The sequence below is a fragment of the Pleuronectes platessa genome, chromosome 13 (assembly GCF_947347685.1).
Source record: "Pleuronectes platessa chromosome 13, fPlePla1.1, whole genome shotgun sequence".
NCBI lineage: Eukaryota > Metazoa > Chordata > Actinopteri > Pleuronectiformes > Pleuronectidae > Pleuronectes > Pleuronectes platessa.
In genome coordinates this window covers 22,611,145-22,623,661 of record NC_070638.1, presented here as the reverse complement: position 1 = coordinate 22,623,661, position 12,517 = coordinate 22,611,145, and the positions used below count along the sequence as shown (strand labels likewise).

The 12,517-nt window shown below is 39.1% G+C and overlaps 1 protein-coding gene across 2 annotated transcripts; it reads right to left on the bottom strand.

Annotated features, from left to right (window-relative positions):
* Positions 1–461: 461 nt before the first annotated feature.
* Positions 462–12,216, bottom strand: odr4 (odr-4 GPCR localization factor homolog). Of its 2 annotated transcripts, none has more exons than XM_053438783.1 (14): positions 12,102–12,216; positions 11,682–11,785; positions 9,514–9,630; positions 9,071–9,163; positions 8,325–8,431; positions 8,207–8,243; positions 7,669–7,812; positions 7,466–7,561; positions 5,740–5,787; positions 5,473–5,592; positions 5,273–5,384; positions 1,977–2,180; positions 1,122–1,175; positions 462–577 (listed from the first exon to the last, which is right to left on the bottom strand). In XM_053438783.1, the coding sequence occupies exons 2-14, from the start codon at positions 11,778–11,780 to the stop codon at positions 507–509; spliced, it is 1,302 nt and encodes a 433-aa protein (XP_053294758.1). In that variant the 5' UTR covers positions 11,781–11,785; positions 12,102–12,216; the 3' UTR covers positions 462–506. The 2 variants fall into 2 exon arrangements, with proteins under 2 accessions (XP_053294758.1, XP_053294759.1); XM_053438784.1 differs by having other exon boundaries at positions 12,098–12,186.
* Between the last annotated feature and the right edge of the window lie 301 nt (positions 12,217–12,517).

The following is a 12,517-nucleotide window of genomic DNA, read 5'->3' as shown; positions in this document are numbered from 1 at the left end:
CTTTCTGGTTACAACTATCATACCCACTCTCAATGTGTTGGGGCAGAATGCATGCAAGTTGGAAAAGGTAATTTCTATGCAAACTTTAAACAAAAAATAAAAGAACCTGAAACAGAAGTGGATTTCCTACAAGGTTTTGGTACAGTGCAAGTGTTTGTCTGTGTGTGTGTCTGTGTGTGTGTGTGTGTATAGATAAATGGCAAAAGAAAAATACCATAAATCATACTATTATTACTAACTGAGTCTTTTGTTTTAGTCTAGTGCTAATCTTATGATGTTAAACTAGATCAGATTATAACATTTATATAGGTAGATAGATTGTTACATAGAAGTGACATTAACTTGTTTCAACAGAGAAGCTGTGACTGTACATCTACAAGCCGTATTTGTCACTATACCTACAGAGGGAACTGTTATTACTATCATTGCTTTCTTCTTTTCCAATAGAATCAGAAAAACACTTGTTCAGAACAAATTCACTTTATTTTGGTATGTGTTTATACATGTCAAACATCATTGAGATAAAGCATTGAGGCAGCAGCGGCAAGTACGGCGGCAGCAGCAGCTATGGCAACACCTGGACAACACAGAAGAGAAGTATCAAGACAGTGAGTGTACAAACTCTGAACTCTTTCTCACATGGCTTGTGGTTTCTGTATGTGCAGCCACACAAAGTGCACAACAGCTGGATGAAGATGAATATGGATGAGAGGGAGTGGTGTCTAGTAAATACACTCTCAGCCTATCATATCACTAGATTACTCCCTCCAAAACAACTGGAACCATCAAACTGATCCATGATGAACACAGCTTGACATGTGAGTGTATGGAAAATTCCACTGATCAGCGTCTTACTACTGTTCTGACCTTTATCTGTGCACCTGGGTGCTGGGGTTGATTCCTCTTTCTGTAGCAGTAATGCCAGACGGCGGGTGTTTCCTGTCTGATTTCTGTTTTCTTTCCTGTGTATCAAATTGTATAAAACTTTCCTTTTGAACTACTCATGGTTCTTTGCTGTTAATGTGATGTCATGAGACTTTTCTTTTAATACTAGTCTGGGTGGTGAAGACAGATGCAGCAGGAAACAGGTGAAGCTGTTTCCTCAGTACAAAGTGTTTTACCTGTGAAGTTGTTTCTCTTGGGCTCCAGCACTTTAGCAGTTTCCACCTTGGCCTCTGGAAACACATTAAGCACAATAAATCCATATGAAAAAACTGATCTAAATATCCCATTTCCAACCTTTTCATGCTGCTGGTCAGTGAAAACTTGAAATTTATGTTGTAAGGTCAAAAAAGTCTGTTCTGAGAATCATGACCCCTCTGTCCGGCTGTAAATCACATTGTTACTTTTACTGCTACTAACAGTGCTGTGCATGGTTCTGAAACAAAAGCTACACAATATTCCCGTGTATCTCAGCCAAAAGTTTTGTCGATTTTCCATTTTTCGATAGATACATACAAGCTAAACAGAGGGGGCGATAAAGGAGGTGCCAAATAGGTGCTGGCTGATTCCTGAAGTCCCAGATCCTGTTCTAGCAGAATCCAACACAATTTACCCCCGAAGTTATCGGAAAAAAACCTCCATACACCAAATATTTAATTCATCATCTCAACTTAATCATCTTGATTTTTACAATTCATATACAGTGCATTCAGCAGTTTCATCATAAAGTTCGTCTCCATTCCCCTTTAAAAGAGATTATTGACTACTAGGACCTTAGTACAGTTAAGTGCCAACATGTCGTTGATGCAAGTATATACTGTGTATGATTTATAACCAACATTATGGTCATATTTAATACCAAAACCCTTCTCAATCCATTCAATAAGCAATAAACAACTCAGTGATGAGAGGAAAGATGATTCAAAATGGTACTTTGATTTCAATCTGCTCTTAATATAAAATATATTTTGTTGTGACAATACCACGTTACAGATTTAATGCACATGATGCACACGATAAACAACTTTCCTGACCTGCTTTAATATTGCTCTCTCTGAGTTCAGCAGTCATCTCCTGCCTGGTGTCTAAGTCTTCCTCAACTGCATCTATGTCCAGCATCTCCTTCAGCCGGTCAGTCATCTCACACAGGCCCTCGTCACTGAACTGGTAGTCACAAACACACACCAGCCCAGTCGCTTTTACAGGACAGAAGATACGCCGAGGGAAGCCGAATTGCTCTGAAAGAGAGACACAAAGGAGCCGAGGTTAAACATTTAGTAGATATTTAGGAAAATTATGAGATGGAGCTTCCACATTTGTTGCCTAAGTTTTTATGGTTATCAATAAAAAAGATGGCACAAGTGGCAATTAAAGGAAAATAGTTCATTAAGTTTCCATTTGTTTCCAAACAGGTCCAGGGTTCCCCCAAGCAACAGTGAGGGTTGGTTGATTATGGAGCCAGAACAGTCTCAAAAGGATTAAATGCACACAGAAATGAATACATGCGCAAAAAAGACCCACAAATACATTTTCAATGCACACACAAATATGTTTCATTCCATATATAAGTAAAAAAAATTCACATGTGAAATATAAGATTCATAAACATATTTCCGATGCACACACAAATAGAAAAAAAATTCACAAATATATGCATGTAAAAGTATTTGCAATCTTCATCAAATACATATTTGGAGCTTGTTACATTCATATATAAACTGTTGGACCTGCATTTACAAAGTGCTTTTAATTTGTAAACCTCGCTGCATTTGTGTGTGAGACTTTTGAGACTTTTGAGACTCCCCTGACGCGACTCTGTTTCACGAATGCATTTTTTTCTAGATGTCTCACTCCTGTACAGCCAATCACGTGAGTGCCATTACACGACGTCATTAAAACGCCCGCAGGCAGCCTGGAGGTTTTTAGCCCGCCAGCCAATAGACATAGAATTAGTAGACGCTGATCCCCGGCTCCTCACACACAGTGAACGATGACAACAGAAAAGGGCTGTTGATGACTCGACAGTTTTGCTGAAATAAAGTGACACCCAGCGGGTCAAAATGCTTATGTTATCGTGTCTTAACGCAGCGGTTCCCCGGTCTTGTTTCCAAACTGCGTTGCTAATTCAACAGCTGCAACAGCTTGAAGCTACACGGAGGCAGCTAGCTTCCCCCCAGCTTCCACACAGGCTGTGAGGCTGTTTTTCGCAGCTCGCATGGATGCCTTTGGAGATCACCACAGATGTATGCTTGTAAATCTTCGTGATTAACTAATTAATATTTGTGAACTGTTATTTTAACTATTGCTTGAAAGAGTGGCTAGGGACTGGGCCAGATACAGATACAAAAAAAGTGGCCTCATATACACTACCGTTCAAAAGTTTGGGGTCACCCAGACAATTTCGTGTTTTCCATGAAAACTCACTCTTTTATTTTCAAATGAGTTTCAAAATGAATAGAAAATATAGTCAAGACATTGACAAGGTTAGAAATAATGATTTATGATGATTTTGTTCTTCAAACTTAGTTTTCGTCAAAGAATGCTCCATTTGAAGCAATTGCAGCATTGCAGACCTTTGGCATTCTAGCTGTTAATTTGTTGAGGTAATCTGTAGAAATTTCGACCCACGCTTCCTGGAGCACCTCCCACAAGCTGGATTGGCTTGATGGGCACTTCTTGTGTACCATACGGTCAAGCTGCTCCCACAACAGCTCAATGGGTTTAGATCTGGTGACTGCGCTGGCCACTCCATTACAGACAGCATACCGGCTGCCTGCTTCTTCCATGAATAGTTATTGCATAATTTGGAGGTGTGCTTTGGGTCATTGTCCTGTTGTTGGAGGAAATTGGCTCCAATCAATCGTGTCCACAGGGTATGGCATGGCGTTGCAAAATATAGTGATAGCCTTACTTATTTAAAATCCCTTTTACCTTGTACAAATCTCCCACTTTACCAGCACCAAAGCAGCCACAAACCATCACTAGCCTCCACCATGCTTGACAGAAGGCGTCAGGCACTCTTCCAGAAATCTTTTCACCTATTCTGCATCTCACAAATGTTCTTCTGTTTGATCCAAACACCTCAAACTTTGAACATAACACTTTTTTCCAATATTCCTCTGTCGGATGTCTGTGTTCTTTTGCCCATATCAATCTTTTCTTTTTATTGGCCAGTCTCACATATGGCTTTTTCTTTGCCACTCTCCCTAGAAGGCCAGCCTCCCGGAGTCGCCTCTTCACTGTAGACGTTGACACTGGCATTTTGCGGGTACCATTTAAAGAAGCTGCCAGTTGAGGACCTGTGAGGCATCTATTTCTCAAACTAGAGACTCTGATATACTGAGTTGTGCACCGGGGCCTCCCACTTCTCTTTCTTCTCTGGTTAGAGCCTGTTTGTGCTGTTCTCTGAAGGGAGAAGTACACACCGTTGTAGGACATTTTCAGTTTCTTAGCAATTTCTTGAATGGATTAGCCTTCATTTCTAAGAACAAGAATAGACTGGCGAGTTTCACATGAAAGTTCTCTTTTTCTGGCCATTTTGAGAGTATAATGGAACCCACGAATGCGATGCTCCAGATACTCAACTAGCTCAAAGGAAGGCCAGTTTTATAGCTTCTCTCACCAGCTAAACAGTTTTCAGCTTTGCTAACATAATTGCACAAGGGTTTTCAAAGCTTTTCTAATCATCCATTAGTCTTCTAAGGCGATTAGCAAACACCATGTACCATTAGAACACTGGAGTGATAGTTGCTGGAAATGGGCCTCTATACAACTCTGTAGTAATTTCATTAAAAACCAGACGTTTCCACCTAGAATAGTCATTTACCGCATTAACAATGTATAGTGTATTTCTGATTAATTTAATGTTATCTTCATTGAAAAAAACAGTGCTTTTCTTTGAAAAGTAAGGACATTTCTAAGTGACCCCAAACTTTTGAACTGTAGTGTATATAGAGAAACTTTTGTAAAAGGGGTGCTGTTTGGCTGTTGTTTTTTTATTAAAATAGTTTAGTCAGGTAGGTTATATTTTCTCAATTAGAGATATTAATTGAAAAATTAACTAGAGTCCAATTTGGGTTATATTTGTCTCTTTGAATTTAATTAACCTGTTTCCTCTTTTCAGTTTACCTCATTTGTTTGTATGCACCAATGAATGTGATCTCCTTAATAACTTTTATAGTAAATATAATGATAAACCTAATAAAGTAGCTTTCTTTTGCCAAAACCTCTTCATGTTGCTTCTCCTTACGTGCTGTGTCATAGGAAACGTTTGTACTTTATCTCTCTGATTGGTGTGTATGTGTGTCAGTGTGTGTGTGTGTATGTGTACCAATCTGTTGTGAGTCTCTGCTGCTCTTGCCCTCCTCCTCTGATGTCAGCAGCTCCTCCAGGAGCATTTGAACCCTTGTGCTCACCGTAGAAATCACATCTCTCTTCAGCAGCTGCACACAAAGAAATATTTCATGATGTTGAGGAGGAATGTTAGAATATAATCCAGATTTGACATTATCTGATGTACTAACACTTTACCTTTTCAGCCAGCTTGGCCTTTGGCTTGTTGCTGTGTACATACGCCCTGCTGTGGATGGTTCCTCTGACTGACAAGTTGCCTCCACACTGTTGGATCACATCTGTTTGCCTCCGTTCACCCTAAGACACACAGGAAGTCATAATCTTCCATTATGAACATCATGCACAATGGTGTGATGACCAACAAAAACTTTCTGTGGGGGGCTGATTAGGGCCTGTGTCAGTAAAGGCTGTGTAGTATGAATGCAGCATTTTGTGTAGTCTTACCGGTTTGATGAGCAGTTGAGCTGAGCACTTCTGTCTCACGTTCCTCTTCTGCAGCGAAATGTCAGACACAGTGGTTATAGAATTGTATTATTTCTCACAGTGAAGAACATTTGTGAAATTCACTATTGTATTTGCATGTAGTTCTTCTAGTTTGTTGTAGTTCAAGAGACTAGACTCTTCCTGAGGGGAGTGAGATCCTGTTTTCCAACACTCACAATTGCCACAATGAAATGATGATGATGTGTTGTAGTGTTCTGTTGCAGTTTGAAATAATAAAAGAGTGGTAAAATTATAACAGTGGAAAATAGCACCAGTTGTATATTCTGTATAGAAAATTTACTTAGAGGCCTGCCCTGCTCTTATCATTAGTATCCTTTTTTTCTATCCAAATGTGACAGTTGAAAAGCTTGGCTGGACCCACTACTGTCTAAGTGCCTTGCTCAAGGGCATCTAAACAATGTTTTTTGAGGAAGAAATGTTGTCACTGATGTGTTTTCCTAAAATAATTTCTCAAACCAGTTGTGAGATCAAGATTAGGACGTAACTCTGCCTTTATAAATTGGGTCTGCATAAGCCATTCAAAGAATAATACTAATGATAATAATGATAGAGATGATTCTGCTGATGTTGAGGGAGAATTTGATCCACAGTGTAGAAGCTAAAACCATAAAAGAATGATAGCTCTTTGTTTAAGCCTGGATCGTGGGACTTTTACCAGCGTTTGATGCTCTGATGTTAGGGGTCTGGGAGCAGAGTGAGGGGTAAACAGTTCTGAAGCATAAAGTGGAGCTAGACCATGTAGTGATTACACAGTGATCAATAGAATCTTAAACTGAATTCTGAAGTGGTTGTGGAGCCAGTGCAGTTCTGCTAGGACTGGAGAGATGTGTTGTCTACATCGAAGGTTTGTAATTAGTCTTGCAGCTGCATATGGACCGACTTTAAATGGGAAACTGCAGCTTCATTTAGATAAGTGAGTAATGCATAAGGACCATGTTAAAACTAAAAAAAGGTTTTAAGTTAGATCCACACTAGATATCCAACCATAGTATCCAATATACAATCCAGGAAGGATGAAATCAAGGGAAATATAGGGAAGAAATCAAACAAAGCAAAAAACTTAGATTAAAAAGATGAACAAAGAGATATATAATGAGAAGTACAGAAACCAAGAGGAATGGAAAACATGTTGAAGCATGCAAGAAGAGAATAAGACTACAGCGATGTAGTGGACGGATGGACAGTAGGGGAGAGTGGAGTTGTATTTTGGGTAGGACAAGACAAGCATGTTCCTTCAGACAGAATATTAAATCTTAATCTAGGTTAATTTATGTTCGTGAATTTTCAAATTTATATTATTAAAGTAAACTTAACGTTAAATGCGTGAGTTTTGGGGATACAAAAGTTATTCTTTCTCAATGATCACATTATCAACAGTAGAATTACTGCATTTGTGTGATAAAGTAACAGGAATGTACATGAGCACTTTTCAACTCTTTAATGAATATTTGCTTGGCCACTGCTGTGTTGTCTTTGTTTTTGTAGCTCTATAATCAGTCCATATATAAAAAAGGACATAAATTATATATTTGAATCCAACTATTGCTGCCAAAGTGCACTTGAGCAAGACTCTAATGTGTTTTTGTTTGGAGCCTTCCTGGAATAAATACGCTCAATGTATTACTTTATGCAGTTTTATAAGTGTTTTTTTTTTTTATGATACAACCTGTCCTGCTGTAAACTCTGTATCCTCAGGTAGCTTTTTTCCATCAAACAGACAGAATCCACTCTTAATCTGGTCCGCCCACGCCTTCAGTCCCTCCTGCAACAAATACAGACCTGAGAAAAGATCCCCTGAAAAATCCTAAAAAAGACTTATTATTCATGTGATTGTGCATGTATGTTTGTGTGTGTGTGCATGTGCTTTACCTTAACACATAAATCCATGTTTTCTGTGCTAGTTCTATTGTTTGGCAGAGGTAACAACATGTCCACATTTAGACAACACGACACCATGGACCAGGAGGAACATACACCTGACTGGTACTTCCAGTCGGCAGGCTTGGCCATGCTCTGTAACAGAGAATGATAATTATATAACTGACGACACAACACTGGGATCATCATGACTAAATCTGATTGTAAGGTCTAAATTGGGACCTTGGTAAGTAAAAACAACTAAAATTTGAGCACGAAATTTGAATCTTTAATCCGAGTCAATTGATTTGTCCTCAGTTGAACTCAAACCAAACAGATGGGAAATCTTGAGGCCATTCAAAATAATCAGAATGGATCTTTGGAGTGTTTCTATAAAAGAGCTGATTATTCATTACCTAAACATTTCAACATTCCTTTTTGCTGTGGGTAGATCAGTGACGTTTGCAGCCTAGACATTACCCATTTAAAGTACTACTTTTGGGTAATATGTCATATGCTGCTTTTTGAAAAATGAAAGATAAATTCTGACCTTGGGATCTTTGACGTCAAAGGTTCTGCAGACGGTCCTGACATGTGGGGTTAAAGAATATCTGCACACAGTTTCTGGTGGCTACATGAGCCAGTGAGAACACTGTGCTAAAGGATACTTTCTAGTTTTGGGGTTGACGTGAAGTGTGACGCATTCTGTGATGTCATCAGCTTCAGGGGTCCACAGATGCTCTGAGGAGATCAGGTTCTCAACAGCAAACAACAGCTGCAAACAGACAATACACAAACACACACATACACACAGATACGTACACAGGGATCAGATAGATAAAGAGTCAGAGCAACTTTGTGAGCAAGGGAAAAGGGACAGCTTTGTGTATGTCAGCTGATTTTGATGTTTTTCTGCCCCTTATTGGCCAAAAACTGGTAATGCAGCATAAAAGCACCATACCAGGGGTTTTGTTTATTTACACAACTGACACCCATTTAGCAATTATATATATTCTATATAAAAAACAATATTTCTAGGGGCCCAATGGTTTGAGCTAATTTTAGTAAGCTATCAAAATGGAGACTTGAAACCTACTCAGCCTAAATGCAAATATTTTGATAAATATAGGCTATATAATAATAAACACTTCACCGCTGGATTCTGTTCTGGCAAAACATCAGAGAACTTAAATCTCCCCCGTGGAAAGTATACAGAGAACAAAAGACTGTTTTAATAGCTGAATCAGAACTAACCTTGGGTTATAAATGTGGATGTCTGTTTTGACAGGTGAATCGATGCATTTTGATGATAATTGGCAGGTATTAGAAAACTAAAATATAGCTGAATGCATAGGCAAAAAACTGTGGTTACAAACACGCAAAACCACAGTGGTAGTGTTTGAGTGGAACTCACCTGTCGGAGTGTGGTTAATGTGTCCTTGTTATCAATCTCAGTGATAATGAAGACTCCCAAGACAGACAGGCCTCCAGGCAGCATCCTGGACACCTTAAAAGATCAAACCAGTAGCAAATGCATACTACATGTGACACACATGTGGTTTACAGACACTGGCATTAACACCTTAACTGTTTTGGCAACCATATTTATCATCTCTTGGAAAATAGTTCCATATATTTCATTCTACAATGAAGTTATTGGACAGTTATGTGTATTTTACAACTACTCATGCATTGACTGTTTTAGCTCACTGTATCAACAATACAAACAAAGTATGCTTTCTAGATTCACACTATTAAAACCATATAAAACCATTCTAGATGCACACTTAATAAAAAAACACTCACATACTCAAGACCACATGCATGTGTGTACGGTTAGAAGTCCCCTTAACCCACCTGTCGGGCGTGCTCAGTTACCCACTCCTTAACCAGGAAGTCTCCAGACGCTACAGCAGACTCCTGCTTATAGGGTGTGCGAGTCGCCATGACGACAAAATCCCTTTGGGCTGAGCTCTGAAATGTTAAGTAATTTTCATCAGTTACTGTCTCTTCACTGCACATACACCTCATGTCATGTCATGATATGAGATAGAATACTACAAAACATCCAACATATGTTTTGTGCATCTCCATAAATTAGAACATAGTGAAAAAGGTAATTTTTTTTGTCAATTACGTGAGAAACGGAACATTTTAATATATCCTACACTTGTTACACATTAACTAAAAGCATTTATATAATTTTGATGCCTACAGCTAAAACAAAAAGGAACTCAAACCATTAGAATATTTAACGCTGAGTTTGATAAAAGGACTATTCATTCAGTATAAATACCATGTATCGAAGCATTTTCATATTTTCATGGAAAGCAAACTGGAAGGGGAAAGTGGGGTGGTCAAAGGTGCAAAGGCAACAGACCTAACATGACAGCAGCTTTGAGAAGATTGTCAGGCAAAGCAGATTCAAGAACTCTGCATAGCTTCATTAGGAGGAGACTGGAGTCAGTGCATCAAGAGCCACCACGCTCAGGCGTCTTCGCGAAATGGGCCAAAACTGTTGTATTCCAATTATTAAACAAACCCTTAATCATAGTTGTCAGAAACATCTAACCTGGGCTGAGAAGAAAAAGACCTGGTATGTCGCTCGTTGGGCCAACGATGAAAGTAAATTTTATATTTCATATGGAAATCAGGATCCCAGAGTCTTAAAGGGAAAGTGCAAAGGCATAGAATCTAACTTGCTTGAAGTTCTGTCTGCTGACAAGCTTCATGGAATTGAAAATACTAGGGTTTAATATTTTCACGAGATGTAAACCGTAACTGTTGAAACTAAAACAAAATTACTAAATAAATATACTAATATTTGGGGGGGGGGGGGCGGCTGTGGCTGAGGGGTAGAGTGGTCGTCCTCCAACCTGAAGGTCGGTGGTTCGATCCCATGTCTGAACCATCTGCATGCCGAAGTGTCCTTGGGCAAGATGCTGAACCCCGAATGGCCCCCCATAGAATAGCAAAAGTGCTGCAAGTAGATGCACTGTATGAATGTGTGTGTGAATGGGTGAATGTGAAACTGTAATGTAAAGCGCTTTGAGTGGTCATCAAGACTAGAAAAGCGCTATATAAATACAAATCCATTTAGCATTTTAATGTTTTACTTAACTTGTAACCAATCTAGAAAATATGAAAGTTTCACTTTATGAATAAAAAAAACCTTTATTATTATGTTTTATTATCATGTATATGATATTAGCCAGTAAGTCTACACTCTGAACAGACATAGTACATACTGCTTGTGTTGTGCTGAGCTTTATCTTAGCAGATCCAGGATCACGGTCACATTGTGGATCGTGATCGTGAAAGGGAGAGCGTGGCCTAGGGGATAGAGTGGGTGCTCTGCAACAAGAAGGTTGCTGGTTCGAATCCCACTCTATCCCATCTGCATGCCTAAGTGTCCTTGGCAAGATGCTGAACCCCTAAATGGCCCCTCATAAATGCTGAGTGTTCTGAAAATGTAAGTCGCTTTGGATAAAAGCGTCAGCTAAATGACATGTGATCGTTGGATCATGGTGGCATCTGAATGTAGATTAGGATTACCACTAGATTTCCTATATAATATGCCTACTCATGTATACTACCATTTTTGGCAATACCATGATCATAACAATTGTCGCTGTCAGACTTTTACTTTTGTATAAATACTTTAATCATTGATACACAACTCCATTTACGTAAGCCACTGTATTTTCTCACGAATGTTGTAAATGTTTTTATTTTAATGTGCTCTGTTACAAATGGCCTCTATTGAACTTCTCTTCGTCCTTGGAGAGGGACACCCTCACATGTGACTGAAGTTTCAAGTTTTTTTTCCTGTTGAAAGGTTTTTTTCATTACTCTTGTGAGGGTTAAGGGCAGAAGATGTCATACCTTATTAAGCCATATAAGGAAAATTGTAATTTGTGAATTTGGGATATACTGTACAAACACATCCCAGTTACATTTTGACCAAAATGTGTTTACTATGACTGACACATGTATATTTGAATGTTGCACAGTTGTACACGTACCTGTCCAATCAGCAGCCCTGTGAGTGGACCAGCTTGCTGTCCGCACAGGTCAGACAGATATCTCTCCACAGCATCTTCTACTAGATAACCACGACCCATTCTGTCTGAGAGGGTGAAGAAAGATGTCACTTTGTTTGTTCATCACGGAGTCGCACAACAACAACAACAACAGCAGCCAGCTAAATTATGGTTTAATGAGAGTTTACAAGTTTACTTCATAGTCACTGTTATCTACAATTACACTGTTTCTGACTGATTGAAAAGCAACAAGCAGTTAAACCTTTGGTTTAGTTACAAGCAGTCTGCTCCTGCAGCTAGCTGAACTTCACTAATAAACATAGACTGGAAGAGCTGTAACTATGAGCAGTGCCACAGTGGGAGCTTGAAGAACGTGTCCGTGTACAGCGAGTAAATACCTACAAGAAGTCAGTGGATTAAATGAGAGGCTGAAGACAACTTTGACAGCGGTGGTTCGTCAGCAGAGCAGGCAAAACACAATGTACCAAGATGCTTTGCGCTGTGACGTGTTTCCGTCGCACGTCTTTGTCGTAGTCATAGGGGTCGTAGGAGATGATTGAAGGCAAACTAGTCAAGTTAGTCAAGAAACTAACGGAGCAGTGTTCATTTAATATCAAGATAAAACTTCTGATGGAAAACAGTAAAACTACGTCTTAATTCCAGACACCTGTATTGCACTTTAACTAAAGCATGCTAGCTTTTGATATCAACTAAATGAAGGTGCTGAAAGTACAAACATTAGCATTCCCATTATGTGTAGCTTGTAAGAAACTTACAGCTTCGCACTTCTGTCTGTGGTGAAACTTCCTGTTATTCAA